The sequence below is a fragment of the Odocoileus virginianus genome, chromosome 2, assembly GCF_023699985.2.
Source record: "Odocoileus virginianus isolate 20LAN1187 ecotype Illinois chromosome 2, Ovbor_1.2, whole genome shotgun sequence".
NCBI lineage: Eukaryota > Metazoa > Chordata > Mammalia > Artiodactyla > Cervidae > Odocoileus > Odocoileus virginianus.
In genome coordinates, this window is record NC_069675.1 from 98,003,625 (window position 1) to 98,024,526 (window position 20,902).

Here is a 20,902-nt window from a genome sequence, read left to right on the forward strand (position 1 = left end):
GGTGGAGCAGGGCCACCCCCGGGTGCACTGGCTGAACCTGATCAAGCTAGAGGAGACCACGGCCAAACATGAACCTTGAAAGAGCTGATAATGGAAAATAATCTGCAGACGTAATCATCTATTCCTAACGACAAAACTAGAACATTCACATTCCATGGAGCAGGCTCGATGGATGTTAAACACCTTCCTCTCCTTGGGCCAACAGCAAGTTGGGAACAGATTTCATGGAATTACATGAATGGCATTCCTTTGTTCATTCATTTCATAGATATTTCCTGAGTCTGTACTAGGCACCACCGGAGTGGCTGTGGGATTCTGTGGTGACTGGCACAGATGGGACCTTGCCTTCACAGAACTCACAGAGAAGAGAAGGGTGCTGTGGGCTCATGTAACTGTCTCCCTGAAGAAGGGACTCTGCCCTGAGACTAAGAATTAAGAAGCAGCTGGCCAGCTATGCGGCAGGAGTGGTAGGCTATCTCAGTGAAGAGAATGTGGGTATGTTAGTTTTCTGTTGCTCTGTAACAAATGACTACAACCTTAGGGCTTCAAACGACACATTCACCCATAGCTCCCACGGATGGGGAGTCCTGGCACTGCTGAGCTGGGTTCTCTGCTGGGGTCTTGGCCATCGAGGTGTTAGTAGGCTGCGCTCGCATCTGGAGGCCAAACTGGGGAAGAACTGCTTCCAGATCCAACTGCGTCCAAGCTCAGGCTGTGGAAGAATTTCCTTCCATGCTGCTCTGCGACTGAGGGCTCTAGTTCCGTGCTGGCTGGAGGCTGGGGGACTGCCATCGGGTCCTCCAGGAGGCCCCCACAGGCTTCCCCAACACGGCGGCTGGCAAGGAGACTCTTTCTCTCTCATCTGCTAAGGTGAAGTTTAAGATAATGCAATGCAATCACACCAGGGGCTTCCCTGGGTGCTCTGTGGTAAAGAACCCGCCTGCCAATATAGGAGACTTGGGTTAAATCCCTGGGTCGGGAAGAGCCCCTGGAGAAGGGAATGGCTACCCCCTGCAGTATTCTTGCCTGGAGAATTTCATGGACGAGGAGCCTGGTGGGCTATAGTCCATGGAGTTGCAAAGAGTCAGACATGACTGAGCAATTAACACACACACACACACAGTCCAGCAACCCTACTCTGGGCGTATATTTGGAGAAAACCATAATCCGAAAAGACACATGCACCCCAGTGTTCACAGCAGCACGATGCACAATAGCCAAGACATGGGAGCAGCCTAAATGTCCATCAACAGATGAATGGATAAAGATGTGATGTGTGTGTGTGTGTGTGTGTGTGTGTGTGTGTGTGTATAATGGAATAGTATCCAGCCATAAAAGAGAATGAAGTAACGCCACTTGCAGCTACATGGATGGACCTAGAGATTATTTAAAGTAAGTCAGAAGGAGAAAGACAAATACCATATGATATCACTTCATAGGTGGAATCTAATTTTTAAAAATCATACTTGAACTTATTCACAAAACAGAAACAGACTTACAGATATCAAAAACAAACTTATGGTTTCCAAAGGGGAAAGGTGGGGGGGAGGATAAATCAGGAGGTTGGGATGGCCGTAAACACGCTGCTGTAGACAAGACAGATAACCAACAAGGACCTACTGCGTGGCACAGGGAACTCTCCTCAATACTGTGCGATGACCCATAGGGGAAAAGAATCTAAAAAAGAATTAATATACATATATGTATAACTGAACCACTTTGCTGGACACCCGAAACTAACACAACACTGTAAATCAACTATACTCCAATTAAAAAGTGAAAAGACTAATTGGTACCATAACTCAAAAAAAAATAAAAATAAAGACAAATGCTTCTCTAAGTATAAGACAATCTGCTGAAGAGCATGCTCTCCAGAGAATATCAACATCTCTCCAGGAGCGCGGACAGGCGTTTGAGGAGGACTGGGAACATTTTGAATTTTGAACCATGTGAACGTTCTGCAGTGAAGAAATAAATTCGTTCATTTTTGAAAAGCAACCCCTCCAGAAGCAATATGAAGAAAGGATTAGGAAGAAACCCTGGTAGCTGCAGGAGATGGATTAGTGGTCAAAGAGGGAAAGGCTTTCTTAGTAATCCAAAAATCAGTGGAAGGGGACTTCCCTGGTGGTCCAGTGGCTAAGGCTCTGGGCTCCAATGCAGGGGGCCTGGTTCCATCCCTAGTCAGGGAATGAGTTTCCACATGCTGCAACTAAGACTGCACACAGTCAAAGCCATAAACACATTTTTTAAAAAAACAGTGGAGGCAAACAGTGACTATGGAGGTAAAGGCGAGGTTTGGAATCTCTCTGGCGTTGAGCCTCCCCCAGACTTCCTGAACCCCCTGCCTCACTTCTTGGCTCCCCTTGCCCTACAGACATGGTCTCAAGCACCAGGCACTCTTGGATTCCAAGAACTCGGCAGCCCCTAAAGGAAAGGCAATGGGTCCCTGACATGTAGTGCCTACCTGCTTTCAATAATTCTGATACAAAGTGCTAATTTCTCTTTCTTTAATGTATTTGGTGGTCACTTCAAAGAGCATTGCATTAGACCAAAAAAAGAAAAAAATGGGGAAAAGGCAACATTAACACAGAACCCTGGCGGGTTGTGAGTGCATCTTTCTCTCTGAACACTGCTCCCTGCCTCCTCTCTGTGCTCTGAATTACCCATCCAGTCCCTGCGTAGCTAAATAATAATAATTACCATACAAATGAATATGCATATGTGTCATTTTTCTCCCTAAAAGCAAGAAAGCCTGTTTATTTTGGATGAGGGTTTGTTTTGTTTCTCAGCAAACAGAGCACATAATTAGGTGCCTCACCTCTTCCTCTTGAAATTCTGTCTCCACTGGGAAGAGATGAAAAAGGTACTGGATGCCCCTGGAAGCTCAGAAGAAATTTTAAAACAAATTAAAGGAGATATTTCTTTACTCGGCAGGTAACAATGGGCTGGACATGATTGGAATCAGAATGTCAGGCTAGAAGGAGCTCTAGAGCGCAAGTCTGAGCCCAGTGGAGACACAGAGGTGGACGAAGGTGAGGTGCTTGCTGGAGAGACACAGCCGAGTGATGATCAGACAAGAACAGAGGGGCCAAAAACATCTTAGTTCTGGGGCTGACTGTGGGGACTCTGGGCAAGACCCTGCAAGCCTTATGATGCTGTACCCCTAAAACATGGATGATGACAGCCCCACCTCTACTGGGCTGGTGCACAGATTAAACGAGATCATGGACGTGGCCCTCAGTCCTGGACCCCCAATCAGTGGTCGCCATCAACAGTGTAATGATTACAGCCTCTCTGCGCTGTGTCCTCACGGTGAGGCGCAGGGGACGAGGCACCAGACAGGCCTCCCGTGCTTGTTTGGAGCCCAGACAACAGCTGCCACCGTCACCAAGCCCCTTTGCCACGATGTGATTAATACTACTCTAAGTGTTCTGACCACTTTGATCACGATGTAGCTGCCGGTGAGGACTTGAGATGCCTGGTCTCACACTTTGTCCACGCTGCCTCTGTGCAGCCCAGACTTGCAGATAAGCTCAAGAAAGGCTTACAGGAGTTGAATGCGTGTTTAGAGAGTATTCTAGATCACCAAGGACAAATGGGGTGCCCAGCTGAAATCATAGAGTGTCACCATGTTTTCCCTAGAAATCATGACTCAGTAACTTACAGAGATCAAAAAAACTTAAATAGACAATCATGTGAACACTGGCCCAGGCCAGCGGGCTCCCACGTCTGGACTGTGGCTGGATCTTTGTGTCATGGGTTCCAAGGGTTTTATCTCACCAGTGGGACTCACCCAACCATCCAACCTCCCGATCGCATGCCTCTGAAGTCTAGGCTGAACACTTACACCCTGGAAACATTTAACAGTCACTTACAGTAATAACTTCCACAAATTAAGACTTGTTTTGAATGTTTCAAGATCGGGAAGAATGGCACCTCTGGGGGGTCACGCAGTGTCCAGATGCCCGGCTTTCACGCCAGCTGGTTCAGGTCATCGGCAACACGACAGTGGTTGCTCCCTTTTTTCCCTTCCTCCCAGCACACCCCCATCCCGCCCTTCGCCTTCTGCATAGCTCAGGGGTCTGGGCTGGGGAGGGTCCCCCAGAGGCCTCCCTCCCTTCTCTGAGACACATCTCTCTGCTGGGTATCTGCTGGGCCCTCTTTCTGGAAGCCTGTCCTCCCAGGTGCCCATCTCTAGCTAACACCCCAACTGCACATCTCATCTGGTTTGTCATCTGTCTCCCCACAGCTAGAATCTGTGCTCCTTGAGAGCAGCCGTTAACTCTTGTGCTCACAGTCTTGGCATTTGGCGCACATGGAAATAAATGAATGAACAAACAAACAAGTGCCTGTAGGAAACTCTAGCATCCAGTCGTGGAGCCATCTCCACCGGGACTCCAGTTCTGCAGGGGTGTGGCTGTGGCTCCAGAGCCGGTCACAGGAACTGGGACAGGAACTAAGACGTGCTCCCCATCCACATGTTCGTGGCCACAGCCAGTCAGGTGATATTCTGCTGCCAGGAGCTTTGGGCATGTGGAATTGCTGACAGGCCATGCTGTGTCCAGATGTGCTTTTATTTTATTTGTTTTGGTCACACTGCTTGGTATATAGGATCCTAGTTCCCTGACCAGGCATCAAACTCAAGCACCCTGGAATGCTTTCATACATTGGAAGCATGGAGACTTAACCACTGGGCCACCAGGAAAGTCCTCCAGCTAGGCTTTTAAATACAGCCCTCATGAATGTAAATTGGTGCAACCACTATGGAAAACAGTATGGAGGTTTCTCAAAAAACTAAAAATAGAAGCACCATGTGACCCAGTATTTCCACTCCTGGATATACATCCAAAAAAATGCCAAAACACTAATTTGAAAAGATGCATACACCCCAATGTTGATAGCAGCATTATTTACAATTGCAAAGACAAGTAAACAACCTAAGTGTCCATCAACAGATGAATGGATAAAGAAGATACGGTGCGTGTAAACAATGGAATATCACTCAGCCATAAAAAGGAAAGAAATCTGCAGCAACATGAATGACTTGGAGGGCATTACGCTAAGTGAAATAAGTCAGACAAAGACTTTGTCAGAGAAAGACAAATTCTGTGTGATATCACTTATATGTGGAGTCTAAAAAATACAAGAAACTAGTGACTGTAACGATGAAGAAACTGAGAACAAACTAGTGGTTACCAGTGGGGAGAGGAGGGGAGGGGACAAGACGGGACAGGGGAGAACGAGGTGCAATCATTTATAAGATAAGCTACACAAGATACATTGTACAGCATAGGGAATATCACAAATACTTTATAAAAACTATAAATAGGGTATAACTTTTAAAAATTGTGAATCACTTTCTTGTACACCTGTAACATATATTATATAAACCATACTCCAATTGGGAAAAAAAAAAAACACACAGCCTCCACCCTGCTGAGGGTTCTGGTCTGGGTGACTTGAGAGCACTAATTTCAAGAGTGACACTGACCTGCTTGGTCAAAGTCTTGGGACAAGTGGTGTTGGTGAAGAGGAGAAACAGCCCAGTTCTAAAGAGAGGGAGAAGGGCAGACATGAGTGCTTCCAGCCTGGGGTCTACAAGACCAGAGTCTTATTCCACTCTGCAACTCACAGCAATTATGGATCAAGCCTTCGAGCTTTTTGCGCAAGAAAGTCCCGGCCAGTTTCCAGTCATTCAGGGTGCTCCACCCTCCCCTTTATTCCAGATTGTCTCAGAATTCTCAGATAAGAGGGTGATCCACGGGTGGGTAGTTTTAGGAAGAGCTGAGCCAAGGTTGGTTGAACTAAGGCAGTGGTGGGGGGTGGGAGAGGCTGTACTCCCAGCCCTGCCTTGTTCTACCTGCCGTCCCCTCCGACCAAGGCGGCCCCTCCACAGACTGCCCCGTCCCTATCTCGAGTGTTCAGTGACAAGTCGACTCCCCTGGGCCTGTGTTTGTGGCCCCATCACAAGCCTTCTCGGTCAACCTTGCTTTGGTCACATGAGACTCTGTCTCCAATGGCAGGTAGTGAGCCTGGGACCCAGGGGACCACCGAGCTCATGGGGCATTGAGGAGGAAGATGTGCTGGGGAAGGGGGTTGGGTCCCAGTGGGAAGGACAATGCAGTCTCTGTGGTGGGCGCTCAACTAGAGTGGGCAGAATCAAGCCGGGGGACTTGGGAGCTGGGTCACAACGAGGGAACTTGGTTACCGTGAAAGCCTATGGTTAAGTGGCCTTTCTCCTAATACTGCTGGAAGGTGGAAGTTTGCTTTTTACTTAGAACTGAAGAGACACAGAAGAAGTGTTTTTATCATCATGTGAAAGGACCAGTTAGGACATGGATTGGAAAACTACAGCCTGCTGCCTATTTTTATAAATACAGTTTTATTGGAACAAACCATGCCCTTTCATTTGTATACCATGTATGGCTGCTTTCACATGACGTCAGAGTTGAGTAACTGCAACACAGACTGTCTGGTCGGCGAAGCCTAAAATATTCACTATCTGGCCTGTGTCTCCCCCGACGTAGACTGGCCTCTGAGCTCTGGGCGCCTGCCTACTCCTGGGCAGTGGGAGACCACCCACTCGTAGGAAATAATTTGAAGTCAGAGGAAGTCAGCCTATTCAGACCAGACTTTGAAACTCAAACTGCAGTTAACTTGCAGCTCTCTCGTGATTTAGACCCACAAGGCCGAGGACCATGCAGAGCCAGGCTGTGAAAGCTGCCACTCCTTCACCAGTGTCCTGGGGAGGTGCCCAGGTGTCTTACCAGATGTGGGCCTCTCCATCATTTCAGCAAGTGTGTGCACATGTGTGAATGTGTGTACACAAATGCATGCATACATCTTTTAAAAATACATGCACATATTTTAAAAAACATACGAGTTCTGGTTCTGGGCAAGACGGAGAAAACTGTCCCCACCCTGTCACCTCCACTGACAGCAGCTATAATGCCTGGATTGAGTGCAAGGGGGTGCTCTTTGAGGACTCAGGAAGTATACAGTAATAGGGGAACTGGGGAAGAAGACCAGACTGCAGGATCCCACAAAACCAGTACCTCCGGCCTGGTCTCTCCAGGCGGCCTGAAACCCGAGTTGGGCCATAGGGAGAGATAAAGGCAGACCGGGAGCCCTCTTTCTGGCTTGAGCAACACGAAAGGGGACTCCCGACATGCAGAGAGAGCGGGGGGAACCTCCCTGTGCTTCCTTCTGCTTCTTTGCACTCCTGCCTTGAGGCCTTCCTGCTGGAGTCACAGTGATGAGGGGGCTGCAGCGGCCTCCCACTCCGTAGGCGCAGGGGCCCCTCCTCTCTAGGCCCCAGAGAATGCAGCCAAGCCCCACGAGTCTTTCCTCTCGCTGTCCTCCTACCACGTGGCTCTGGTCACAAGTGTAGTCACAGGAAAACTGTGACAGGGCCAGGTGGATCAAGGCCCAGCGTTCTGACCGAGAGGCCAAATAAAGGAAAACCAGGGAACCGGAGGTCACCAGGAAGACGGCAGAGGGGGCGCGCAGGAAAGCGACCAGACGAAATCGCTTATGGACTCCTGGTCACCTCCAAGCTTCGCACACAGGTCCGACCCCAGCCTTCCAGCCCCCGTGAGGAATCAGGGGGGACCAGTGCCCAGGCCCCTCCGCGTGGCATCCACACAGCACACAACCACAAAGGCTTGAGAGCTGAGGTGGAAGCCACAACCCAGAGAAGGTGGTTAGAACTCGTGACTGGAGCCCAACTGGGCCAGTCATTTGCTAAGACAAAAAAAAATATCAAAGTTTGCCATGGAACTCAAGCAGGATTCAGAGCCTCAGAGCAATATTTTGAACATTCAGGATACAAAATGACTTAGCTCAGGGCTTCCCTGGTAGCTCAGTGCTGAAGAAGCCACCTGGTAATAGAGGAGACGCAGGTTCGACCCCTGGTCCAGCAGGATCCCACGTGCCACGGGGCAGCTGGGTCTGGGAGCTGAAAGCACGGAGCCCGTGCTCTGGAGTGTTCGCCACGGCAGAAGTCACCGCAGCGGGAGGGCGGCCCCCACGTGCCCCAAGTGGAGGAGAGCCGCGGAGCAGCAAGGACCCACCCAGCCATAAATAAACAGAGAATTTTAAAAATTACTAAGCACAGGGAGAACCAGGAAAATCAGCTCACGTGGGAAAAGATACCAGACACCACTACTGACATGACTCCAGTGTTGGAACTGTCAGACAAGACGTGAAAGCAGCTGTTACTAAAACAACGGCAACAACAGAGCTCCGAGTAAATGAACGGACACGTTGCAAGTCTCAGCCGAGAAACAGAAGGAAGACAGAAGAGCCAACTGGAGTTTTCAGAACTGAAAAATACAATTATCAAAATTTAAAACCCTGTGGATGAGCTAAACAGTAGAATTCAGATGAGAGAGAAGAGACTTAATGAGCCCGAAGCTGGTTCAATACAAATGATGAAATCTTATCAACAGAGAGGAAGAAAGGAATAGAGCTTCAGTGAGGGAACACCGACAGCCTGACCTGACCTTCATGCCACCGGGGTCTCCGAAGGAGCCAGGAGAAAGAGAGCGGTGTGGGAAATTATTTGAAGAAGCCATGGCTGGAGACTTCCCAAGCTTGGAGAAAAACGTAAACTTATGAACTGAAGGAATTCAGCAAACCCTGCAAGGAATAGTCCTCCAAAATCCACACCAGACGTATCACAGTTAAACTTCTGAAAGTTAAGGAAAACAATCTTGAAAGCATCCAGAGAGAAAAGATGCATTACTTATAAGAGTTCTAGTGACTCTAGATTTTCACCAGAAACCACAGTGCTAAAATGGAACATTTATAAAGCGTATGAAAGAAAACATTGTCGATCTAGGATTCTGAATCCAGAAAAAAATACCCTTCAGGAATGAAGGCAAAATGAAGACATTCTCAGGGCCTCCCTGGTGGCCCAGTGGTTAAGACTCTGCGCTTCCACTGCAGGGGGCAGGGAGCTGAAATTCCCCGTGCTGCGGGGCCCAGTCAAAAAGTACAAAACAAACTTAAAAAATGAATGAAGATGTTCTCAGATGAAAGAAAAGCAAGAGACTTCATTGCCGGCATATCTAGTCTAGAAGAATTGCTCAAAGAAGTTTTTCAGACAGAAAGGGACACTTGGAACATTAGGAATGGAGAACAGAAATGGTAAATACCTGGATAAATACAACAAATGATTCTCCTTGAGTTTTTAAAACATGTTTGATGACTGAGAGCAAAAATGATAACATCTGCCTGATGGGATCTTGGTGCATATAGATGCAATACATACGACAGCTACACTAAGAGAGGGAAGAGATCTATATTGTATGTTCTACCCGAAATGGTAAAACACCCACTCGAAATAGACTGTGGAGATCTAAGTCTGTATATTGTAATCACAGGTCATTCACTTAAAAAAGAGAGAGAGAGACTGAAAACACACACACACACACACACACACAGCAAAAAATTAAAATGGAATACTAAAAAAAATTCCAACAATCGATAAATTGGATGAAGATGAAACATGTATTTCTTGTTATGAATCACAAGGTCACAACCCCCCTGCCCCCACCCACCTGCGCACGCCCCAGGAGGCCAATCTCCACCGAGGGCCTCACGGGGACCCCTGTCCTCTGACGTCATGGGGTCTGGCAGAAGAGGGCATTAGTGAGAGAGCAGTGGACGGAGAGAGAGTGTGGGCCCCCAGCTCTGCCTCCGCCCCCCGGCTCTGCCTCCGCCCCCGGCTCTGCCTCTGCCCCTCCAGGTCCAGGGGCTCCCCCAACCCCACACGTCTACGACCGGGTGCGGTGGTCCAGATCATCCCTGCAGGGGCCTGACAGCTCCCCAGGCGCCTCCTTGTTTTTCCTCCATCCAAGGTGAAACCCATGAGCACAATCTGACCTTTGCTGGGCTTCAGACCTGCACCCTTCTCTGCAAGTCATCTCTGCTCCAGGACATAAACACGTGGCCCCGACCATCCCACCCTCCTTCATCTGGAAACAGAGCCTCCCTCCCTGGAGCCCCGCTCCCTGGAGCTCCCCAGCCCCTGCTGCCCGGCTCCACGCACGGCTTCTCACCCGCCTGATGCAGTCCTCCTCCTTCAGGCGCTCCTGCATCAGTCTGATGAGCAGCATGTTGGGTACCATCTAAAGGAAAGATGACACGGGATGAGGGCCTGCCCCCCTGTGTGGGTCTCAAGGGGACAGAGCTGGCAGGCCAGTGGGCTCCGCTAAGGCCCGAGAACCCGGCCCTGAGGCCATGAAGCTTCTCCAGATCCCTGACCAGGGCCCTGTGGCCTCCGTGAAGTCCAGGGCCAACCTGTGGCCCCAGAGTAGTCCAGACTCCTTGATAGCCCCCCTACCCCACTCATGCGCATCCACCTCCACTCTCTTGCTTCTCCAGCACCCCGCCCCTGCCCAGATGCTCTCCCCCACCCCTACCTGGGTGACTCCAGGCTCCCCAAGTGCCACTGCCTGCAGGCAGCCCTCCCTGACCCTTCCTGGGCTGGGCTGGGGGCTGCCATGATCCTCCACGGGAAACTCTGTTACTGTGCTAACCATGGGGCCTTCCAGGGGCCTGTGCACACATCTGTCTCCCTGGGGAGCTTTAGAGTTCCTGGACGAAGAGGACAAAGTCTGCCTCTCTTTGGCCCCAGAAACTGACATGCAGGAGGGAGCCAGTCCTGCCCGTCTCTCCCACCCCCACGTCCCGGGAAGCGGGCCCCTGTGTTCCGCAGTGTGTGTCCCACAGAGGTGGGCCAACGCTAGAAAGGAGGGCTTTCTCCCCGGAGAGCTGGCTGTGAAGAACTGACCAGCGCCCCTCCGCTCCTGCGCCAACACAGCGTCGGGGGCAGAGGAAGCCCTGCTGACTGATGACCTAACGACACGTCATGTTCCTTAATCCAAGCAGGAAGGAGTGAACTTGTGGGTGGCTTCTGCCGAGGGTGTGCTGGGTGCCAGGCTGCGGCAGCCCACGTTTGCAGCTCCGTGCAGTCAGTATCATCTTCATCCTCCATTTACGGTTGGGGAAGCTGGGCCTCCAAGAGGTGAGGTCACCTCCCCAGGGCTACACAGCCAGGCAGGAGCAGAGGCGGGGCCTGAACCCGACCAGGCCAGGCTCGGGAAGGATGAACCAGTGTAGGTGGGCAGGGGGCTCCTCAGGGTGACGCTCAGAGCGGCCTTCCTTCTGCTTCCTCTCTTCCCGCAGCCTCTCTTGGACCAGAACTGACATCCCATTTTCACAAGGTCTGCTCTACCAACCTCAAATGCCCAGAGCTGGTGCCCCTGGGAAACCCACTCCCAGGTGTCCCCTTGATCCCTGGCCACTAAAAGCTGGTACTTCTCCCCAAACTGCCCAAACACTGGGCCAGCCCCGGACCACACCTCCCAAGCTACCTCAGAGCTGACTGGTCTCTGGGAGGGGCTGGACTTCTGCCAGGTGCAGGGCAGGGTCCTTGGGACCAGGGCCGAGCAGGTGTGCGCTGGGTGCACACAGAGGCGCCCAGATGTGGGGCGAGGGGCAGAGATTTACCTTCTGCTCCTTTTGCCAAGCCGGGGACCCGGGACGGACAGTGGGGACAAGCACCTTGCCCTGATTTCCCCAAGTGTCCTTAGGGTGAATGGGGGCCCTGGCAACATTTTAGTGATGCTGGAGAAAAGTCTGGTGTCTCATTCTAGACCCAGTGTTCAGAGCGACCAGATCCTGCCTTGGGAACGCCACCGAGTCTGCCTGCAGTGCTGCAGTGGCACCTAAAGGGACACAGAGCCGCGACACGACAGAGCCGCTGGGACAGGCTAGGGGAATGCTCGGGGCTGCTGACTCAGATGTGGACGTTAGTAAGTGTCTGTGCATGTGGAGAACACGTCCACACCTCACTCTTGTTAGGGCCTAAGAGCAAGGATCGGAGAAACAGACTGCACCCGGCTCCTCTAACTACTGACGTTTGCCATGTTTATCTGCTCGCAGTGAACAGTTCAGTCAGTTTGTACACAAGAGCGATTCTGAGACAGCAAATGGGGTGCTGGACGTGCAGAGAGGACCCGGGAGATGAGGGGACAATCCTCTCAGGGGCTCGAGATCTCCTGGATTTTCCAGGAGCGCCCTGACCTGCCGTCTCCTCGAGCAGTTTGAATGGGTCCCTGACGAGAGCAGGCTGGGCTTGGGCAGATGGAGGTGGTGGTGAAGGACACCCCGGGAATCAGCCCACAGGGGAGGGTCAGGGGCCAGAGGAGGAGGGGGAGGAAGGTCGTGAGGAGTGATCCAGGAGGTTCTCTGGCTTCGGGAGAAGGACGTTCCCAGGGAGAACCTTGGGGGACCACTGGACTGGCTGGGGACTCAGACGCTCTCCACTGGGGCCTTGACCACCCCGAGGACCCTGGCCAGTGCCTTCAAAGCTTTGAGCCTCGCTTTCCGAGTCTGTAAATGAGATGCAGACGAAACCCTTCAGCGTTGCGTGAGAATTAAGTGAGGCGGGACACGCGGCTGCTGGTGTTTGTGTGTGTGGCCCCAGCAAGGTCTCGGTGCTGCAGCAATCGTTACCCTCGGGTGCCCTTAATACACCCAGGACAAGAGTGAAATCATCAGGGGCAGGAAGTTTGCCTTCCACTGGATCCAAAGCTGAGAGGATGTAAGAGCTGGAGCGGCAGCAGCCGCTCCGCAGGCACAATGGGCACACAAGGGAAGAAAATCAGCACAAGAGGAGAGAGACGCCAGGTTTCTCAGCCCCAGCACGGCTTTCCCAGGGTGTCGAATTAGAAGAGGAAGAGCAGACCTTGAAAGTCATGGGGCCACTATGGCTTCTACAAAGTGGACAGCAAAAGCAGGAGCAGCAGAGAGAGAATGAATGAACGAGTGACACATACAGAAAAGAGCAGGCCAGAGGCTAGCCAGCATCCAGCCCGTTTCAGTATCTCCTCTGTGTCCTTATATCTGCTCTCTGTCAACTTCCTGCTTAAGCCAGTAGTTCTCAACCTGAATGCACATCCTGCAAGAGCTTGTTAATGCACAGATCACTGGCCCCGCCGCAGGGTTCTGACTCCACAAGTCTGGGATGAGGCTGGCAATCTGAATTTTGAGCAGGTTTTCGGGTGATGCTGAGGATGCTGGTCCAGGGACCACACCTGGAGAACCAGTCTTAAAAAAAACTCCAGCAGCCAAGAGCCCCACTGCACGTGGAAGAAGTTGCTGGAGAGGGACCTGTCCTGCTGATGCCCATGTTGCCCCCCCAGGACTGGCGAGGGGAATGGGGAGGAGCACTGCCCCTCCCCTCTGCATGGCTCCTATCCTTTCCGGTCCCTGGGTGTCCCTGCCAACCCCAGAAACAGCGATTTCCGCCCCATGATTCTTCCCCCTTCCCTGCCATCACCCATTCAGGAGGCGGCATTCAAACAGGTTCTGGGACACGGGGGATGGGGGGGGGCGGTGCAAGCCCATCAAAGAACACGGGTTGAAAGGCGACAGGTCCGGGTGGAGTGCGGTGCCCCCCACGGTCCACGCGGCAGGGGACAAGCTGGCGACTTTGAGAGAGGCCCCTCTCGGGTGCCCCCCACCGCTCCCTGCCTCGGTGCTGTCTCAGTACCAGCTTTGATGTGTCACGTCAGCGGCGGGGGCTTCCCGGGGGCCGCTGCTCGGAGCCCTGCCAAACTGTCTTTGCGGCAATCAGGCTCCCTCCTTCCTGAGCTCTGCCACGCTCTCCCACCCCAGCCCCCAAAGTGTGGCTTTTGGGGAGAATCAGGGACAAACTGGATGGAGCCCCGGGCAGCCCCTGCTGGTCCTCGAGGTCAGCACAGGTACAGGCCCCCGGCCCTTGTCTCCCCATGCAGGGGCAACACGACAGCCAGCCGGCCAGGTCCCTTGCCATAAAGGGCAGAATCAGTTGTGTGGCTCCAGTTTGGACCTTTCTTCTCCTCCCAGTGCCCAGGCCCGGGGTAGAACCACTGGCTTGCAACCTCGTAGGTGCCGCCCCTGTCCCGACGGGGCAGCCCCTGGTGTGGATGCTCAAGCCCTGGCTGTCCCTGGGCACCTCACTGAACTTCTCAGCCCCGGCTTCCTCCCCTGTGATGACAGGAGCCTGTGTGGTGTCATCACCAGGCCCTGCCCTTGGGGCCCCTGACATCCCCGGGTCACCCTTGGGTGACGCTTACTCAGGAGTTGCAGGTGTCCTGACTGCCGGTATGAAGTTCCGTCTGGAGCAGAGCGGGGAGGGGAAGAGCTGAGGCTCTGATCGGCCTGACTGCACCCCCTTGCCTCTGAAGGGGCTGCTGCTGGGGGAGGAAAGGCCTGTACTTGGACTGGAACTCACTTAAGACTTGATCAGAGAATCCTTTAAAGACAACTCTCCTTTCAAAGTTTCTGCCACTTCTCGGGGCTGTCAGAATAGGTTTCTGTGGCAGAGACTCTCTTAGTTCTGAGGCAGGACTCACCTAGTTCTAGCTTCTGAAACAGTGACAGGAGATGGGGGGATGGAGAGCAGGGGACCAGGCTTTGAAGGGAGCGCACAGATCCCAGCATGGGGCAGCCGACAGCCCTGCAGAGGGAGGGGGCCAGAAGGGAGACCCGAGGGTGGGAAAGGCCAGTGAACTTGAAAGGAGCCATGGAGACTGGTCCTCGGGTTCCTCTGCCTCCCTCCTGGGCTGTAACTTCCTCCACCACCCCAAATCTTCCCAAAGGACTGCTGCGCACCACCGCCTCGAGGGGCAGCCAGGGAAGGGCCAAGCACACAGGCTCCTGCAGGCCGTGTCGGAGCTCGGCCTCCAGGACAGGGAGCACCCAGGTGGCAGGTGGGCTGGTGGGGCGGGGTGGTGGACGGAGACCATCCCAGAGGACTGGGAGCCAGGACTGAGGGGCGATCCTGGGAACCTTTGCAGGGGACCACACTCTGTGTGGACATTGGCAGGCTGAGGGCACAAGTCCCATGATTTGGATGTTATTAAATGGTGATGACACCTGGGCACTTGGGTGCATCAGGCTCCATCAGGCTCTTAATTTGTAAATGGGACTGGAGTCAGGAGCTAAACAGAACTGAAGTTAGGAAGAACCCAGCTCTGGCGCGTGCTGGCTGGGCCGGCCTTCAGAGTGTGAGTCATTTCGTCACACAACAAACACAGGCTGTTCTGCTTATGCGAGAGTTGCATCCCAAAGGAAACCTCGATTTAGCGATCACTGCGCTGTACAAGTAATGACTGCCATGAGAAAAGACGGGTGGTGTGTGGGGTGAGCTCCCAGCTGACCAGACGCGGATTCCCCAGGGAGGGTGCTTGACTCCAGATGCCCGGCCCCACGTCCAGAGACCCAGACTAAGGGGGTCCAACAGGTGCCGGGTGAGTAACCCGCTGCTCGGGTTGAGGACCTCTGGATGGGGCAGTTTTACATTTGCAAATATGCATGCTTCCTACAGGGATTTTAATTAATAAAGCTTTTCTTTTTTCCCAGTAAAAATCTAAAATAATCGAGAGCGATCACATTCAGCTTCAGCTACCAAGAAATGTCCCTTCCCTGTGGAACCTCTTCACCTTCCGATCACATCCTGCGTGATGAGAACCCAGCAGGACTTGACTCTCCCTCGATTCCCAAACTCCCAGAGGGGCCAGGACCAGGCTGAGGCTCTCAGGAAGCCCGGACACAAGCCCAAGGCGGGGCTCGAGCTCGGGTCATACAGGTGTGGGGTGGGCACCTGGGCGGGTGTCGCCTTCAACCTCATGCCCTGGGCTCCAGTTGGCCTCATGCTGGCTCCCTACCCGACGCCACCCTCCCCCGGGGACCACCCCCTCTGAGCCTTTCTGTGGCGTTTGTGATGCTGACTCAGGTGGCAGGCTTAGAGACGGACCCAGAGGGGGCAGATGAGGAAGAGAGACTTGATAAAGCAGGTCAATGAACTTAGTAATGGGGCGCCGCAGAGCGTCGAGGCAGCTTTGGTGCTCGTGGAGAGAAGATGAGGGACACCTGTCTGGGGAGCTGTTCCCAGGGGTGCCCTGGGGCAGGGCTGGGGGGTGGGCCAGTGGCAAGAAGACACCCGCCTCCTCGGGGGAGTTTAACCCTGACTGGGCACTAGAGAAATACGGGTAAGTTTTCTAAGCATGACAATGTAGGGCTGTGTGCTTTTAATTTAAAGTGCCTTTATCTTCTGGGGCGTGGAAACAAAGACCTCCTGAAGGAGGAAAGCCCAGTCTACCCAGGGGCAGTCTGCTCCAGCAGGGGGTCGGCCTCCAGCGCCATCGTCTGGCAGGCCGAGGGCTGGGGCGGCTTTATCGGCGCCCCAAGCTGGGCGTCCTGTGCGCATAGTGAGGCAAGTGGACTTGGCCTTCCCCGGTCACAAGCTGGAAGTGGGGACAAGGATTAGGGAAGCTGGCAGTTCACTTTGAAGCAAGTCCTGGCCATTTGGGACCAACTGTGACCGGGGTTGTTGCTGGGCTTCCTGGACTGAACCAGAGGCACAGGCTGGCTTCCTCCCAGGCTAGTAACTCTCAGTCTGCCAGCTTCCAGAGCCGCTTACTGAAGACAGCAGGTTGGTTTCCTGGACTGGTTGCTGCAGGTTGCGGGCCAGAGATCTCTTTTTATGTCTGGTCCAGCCATTGTATAATATATTCAGCCTCTCAGCAGATATAGACTAGCACACCCTCAGATGAAATGATGTGCCATGCAGGTTTGCTTTCAAATGACCAGGAAGCAGGGGGCTGGGGCATCTCCATGGGTTGGGACTGCTATGAGCTGATGATGCTGCCTGAAGCCAGGTGACGGGTCCATGGATGTTCTTACATGCTTCCCACTGCTTCTGGGCACCTTTACAACCTCTTGTAACAAAGCTAGAAACCACCCAACCACAGAGCTCTTTCCCATCCCTGGCTGCCTGGAGCCCCCACCTCCTCAGCTGCCCCTGCCCCGTGCCGGTCTTCTGCAGGATGCTGGGTTCTTCCACATTGTTGCTTTTAGCACAACTCTGGGGTTGGCTCCACAGAGTCCCTAAACCTTGCTGCCTGTATGCGCAGAGCCACTTTCAGGGCTTACCAGGTGCTCAGAGAACCCTCAGGAAATGAGTGAGTCCAGAGAGCCAATGACGTGAGGGCTTCCTGGTCCCTCGGTCTGGGCTGGGCACCCTCGTTACCCACCCACCCCAGGGGCTAGAAGCTCCCAGGAGCAAGGAGAAGGCACTCATCTTTGGGTCTCCCGTGGTTTGGCGGGAGGGTGCTTGGCACATAGGAGGTGATTGGTAAGTGTTTCGGCCACCACTTGGAAATTTCAAAGATGGAGATGTCTTGGTTAACACCAACTGTGCAAGTGAATTCCATATAGGAGGCAGAGCAGAGATTAACAGGAGAAAATTACATATTTGAAGGTATTATTGCTGCTTGCAAAAGAGAGCTATAAAGGCTCTGGATCAGCAGCGCTTTAAAGACAACGCTTAATGAGCGGCCTCGCAGGCAGGCGGCTCCGCAGCAAGGCCATGCGCCCCCTCGCCTCCTTAGAACCTTCCCCTCCTTTATTAGTCCTGATGCCCCGGCCTTTCATCTTCCCCCCACCCGAGCTTCCGAACCAAAGAACCCCAACAAGACACCCTTGAAAGCACTTCGATGTGGTCTGATAATTAGAGTAATGAAACCCAGAAGGAATTTCCTTAAACTCCCTCCTCGCTGTTGAATTTTATAAACCTAATAAAAGCATCTTTATCCTAGAAATCAGCCTGCCTCCCCCACCCTGGAAAGTTTAGCTTCTGCAGGAAATGAGATAACCACTTTCTTTCTAAAACCGTATTCCCAACCCTAGAGCTGCCATCCCCCAAACTCCAACCACACACTCTGACTCCGGCAAGACATGGGGGCTGGGCAGGGGCATCGCTTGCTTCCCTGAGAGTCCTGGCCGGGGACGTGGGGACAGCAAGTGCTCTGGCTTAAGCGGTTTTAGAGCTGGTTCACCAGCTGGGAAGGTAGAGAGGCTGGTCTTGCTGAGTGAGGTTTTCTTTCTCTTCCATTAAATTGTTACTTTCAGCAAATCAGCAAATTTGAGGTTAGGGGTTTGCCTAAGTGACTCATCATCTCCAGGAACGTCCTCATCCCGGCAGGCCCTCCTGCTCACGCCCGTGCTCCAGGGCCTCGACACACCCACTTGTACACCCCTCACCAGAGCTGGCAGGGCCACCTGACCAGCGGGCCCATGCAGCTCCCTTTTCTGGAAACTTGGCCTTGGAGCTGCCTCTGGGGATGGTCTGAGCTGAAGACACAGGAAGCGGGATGAGGCAGGCGGTCATGAGCAAGCAAGGACGACAGAGATGAAGGGACACAGAAGACGAAAGGAAAGCCGCAACGAGAATGGACAAGGGACAAGCGACTGCATAGGGCGGAGCAGGCCAAGGTACTGCCAAGGTTCCGGCCTCAGAGACAGGGAGGTGGGCGGAGTTCCCTCCATCCGGAGCCCAGGAGTCACTGCGTCCACCTTCAGATTCCCTTTCCTGCCCTGGGCAGCCCGGGTGAGTCTCTGCTACTTACAATCATGGGCTGGCCACAAGAGTCATCCCCCAGGCCATCACTCACAGGCTGCCCATGAGGCCTGGAAGCTTCCTTCCATGTTCTTGGAGGAACAGTGACCACACATGGTCACTATCTGGTCAAGAGCCTGCCCATGAGTGAAGGTGAAGACGGGAGGCAACCAGCCCTCAGCCACAGCCTCTGTGGAGACTGGTGGGAGGCCCCGGGTGGTCACCCCGACTGGCGGGCCGAGCGCTGGGCAGGGGAGGCCTACACACACTTAATGCTCAGCAAACAGCAGGCTCACGACTGTTCTCAGCCGTTTCCCCGCACAAACAAGAGAAAGCCCGGGTGCGGGTGAGCAATGCCTGAAGGCGCAGCCCTGCTGCACCTGCGTTCCCCACAAGCCTAACCATCAAGGCGAGGGTGCTGGGAGGTGGGGCCTTCGGGAACAATTAGGCCCTGCAGATGCAGCCTCGTGAATGAGACCAAGAGGCCCCAGCACTCCCCTGTCCTCTGGCCACGGGAGGCCATGGTGAGACGATGGCTGTCTCCCGGCACTGAGTCTGCGGGCGCCATGACCTTGGACTTGCCAGCCTCCAGGAGTATGTGGGAGACTGCTTCCGGGCCACCCAGTCTGTGACAGCGGCCAGCATGGACTAAGGCATCCCCTTATGCTCCAAAGGGGAGTTTTTGAAAAGATATTTGGAAATTTCTGTTTGTATTTAAGAGAACCAACATGCTTAAGCCCTAAGTTTCCCTTTTAAAAAGGTCTTTAAAGGACAGTGGTGGTGGGATTGTAGAAACAGACCCCCAGCCTCTGGGGATGCCACGGGGCGCCCTCCCTGAGGGGTGGAAGGAAGTGCCTCTGAGCTACAATACAGGGAGAGCTGGACCACTGCCCTTTACGTTCCCCACCAGCTCGGGCCTGCCAGGTCCTGGAGCTGGCCAGCAGGCAGAGCGCCTGCGGATGGAGGCCCCGCCAGCCCTGCCCATACCCACTAGCTCTGGCTGGCCCCTGAGTAGAGCAGGGCAGGCCTGCCACCCTCCACGCTCACTGTCGCTGAGGCTGGCGCACCACGAGCCCCGCCCCCGGCAGCCCCCGGGAGCTGTGCCCTACTGAAGACCTCTTCCCTTCCTTCGGTCCCGTCCTGCCTAGGTCTCGTGTCACCCCAACCCACCAGGAAGTGGAAAGAGTGCGGCAGCTGATCTGGGTGCCTTGCAGTGACCTCTCACCCCATCCTGTTTCCCAGAACCTGTCATCCTACCTTGAACTTCTGATAATGCATCCTGGCGTCTGCCGCCAGAGGGGAATACTCCTTTGCTATCAAGCTCTCCACGCTGAGAAGATTGGTGCTCAGATGTTTGGCAAGCCACATAGCCTGAAGAAAGGAAGGGGGAAAAGAACATTTTTGTGAAAGGAATGACTAAGGAGGACGCCATTCCAATGCCCGGGTCCTTCCATATTCTACCAGGAAGGGCTGGCCACAGGGAAGTGTCATCGCTTCTGGCTGGAAGGAGGCCACCAGGGGAGACAAACCCACAGAATCCCTCCCAGCCATAGGATGCTGCTTGCCTGCCATTTCTTCTTCAACCAGCCATTGACTCCAAGTGGACCTGGAAGACCTATGCTTTACTGCCCTGGGACTGCCTTTTCAAGCTTTCTGGACCACGAGTTCTTAACTCAAAGTTTAAACCAGGAAAGAGGGGGACAGGCCCTAAATAGGGGTCACAACATGCACTCCAAGTTCATCTTTTCTTAAAGGTTAGGAGACACATGTCCATGCCAAGTCAATGTTTATTTCACCGATGACCACTCTGTATACTCTGCCAGGGAAGAATACATTTTAAAGAATAACCATGCAGCCAAATGTTCTTAACGCCAAGATTACACTGATGACTATTTCAGCATCAGGATGGTTCAGAAGGCCCGGGGGGTCCCCCGGGACAGGTGTGAACCTTAATCTCTCTGGTCCTCTCTGTTGAGAAGTGTCAATGACGAAATCAGGAAACAGCCTGCTAGGATTTTACTATTATCATCTTCCTGTAAAATTAGATTCTGTGTGTTCCACAAGTGGACAGGGGCGGGGACTGTGAATCTGCTGAAAGAATTGTGGCTGAAACACCAGCTACTGCCGGTGGCTGCGGGGTCCCAGGCCTGGGAGTCCATGGTTTCTCACGGGGAAATGGAGACTGGGAGGGAAGATTCAGAGTCAAAGCTGACAGCCTGGATCTGAGGGACCAAGTAGAAGAACTACAGAGAGACAGACAGATGGATGAATGGATGGACAGATAGACAGATGACAGGTAAACAGATGAGCTGGCAAGTCTAACTCCAAAAGCAGGGTAGATGCAGGAGGCTTTATGTACGGACCAGCCATCTTGATTCCTTTTCAGAATAAAACGGGGTGCCAGCTGGTCAGAGAGACAGCCTGCGGGCCCAGGAGGAGTGCTGACAG

General features: G+C 53.3%; 1 protein-coding gene and 1 long non-coding RNA gene across 8 annotated transcripts in view; both read right to left on the minus strand.

Moving 5' to 3' along the window:
* AK8 (adenylate kinase 8) overlaps nucleotides 1-20,902 on the minus strand; it is a 133,706-nt gene that overhangs the window by 102,068 nt on the left and 10,736 nt on the right. For 5 of the 7 annotated variants that reach the window (XM_070455009.1, XM_020910977.2, XM_070455016.1 and 2 more), the window contains 2 exons: nucleotides 19,712-19,825; nucleotides 10,065-10,133 (listed from right to left, as the gene is read on the minus strand). In XM_070455009.1, the coding sequence (XP_070311110.1) occupies nucleotides 10,065-10,133; nucleotides 19,712-19,825 (183 nt within the window). Of the gene's footprint in view, nucleotides 1-5,491; nucleotides 5,515-10,064; nucleotides 10,134-19,711; nucleotides 19,826-20,902 lie in introns of those variants that run through there. The other 2 variants (XM_020910978.2, XM_020910984.2) reach the window with 2 other exon arrangements.
* On the minus strand, nucleotides 9,495-10,056 carry LOC139031055 (uncharacterized). Its single transcript, XR_011483477.1, has 2 exons — nucleotides 9,889-10,056; nucleotides 9,495-9,635 (listed from the first exon to the last, which is right to left on the minus strand). It is a non-coding gene; the product is annotated as an uncharacterized lncRNA (long non-coding RNA).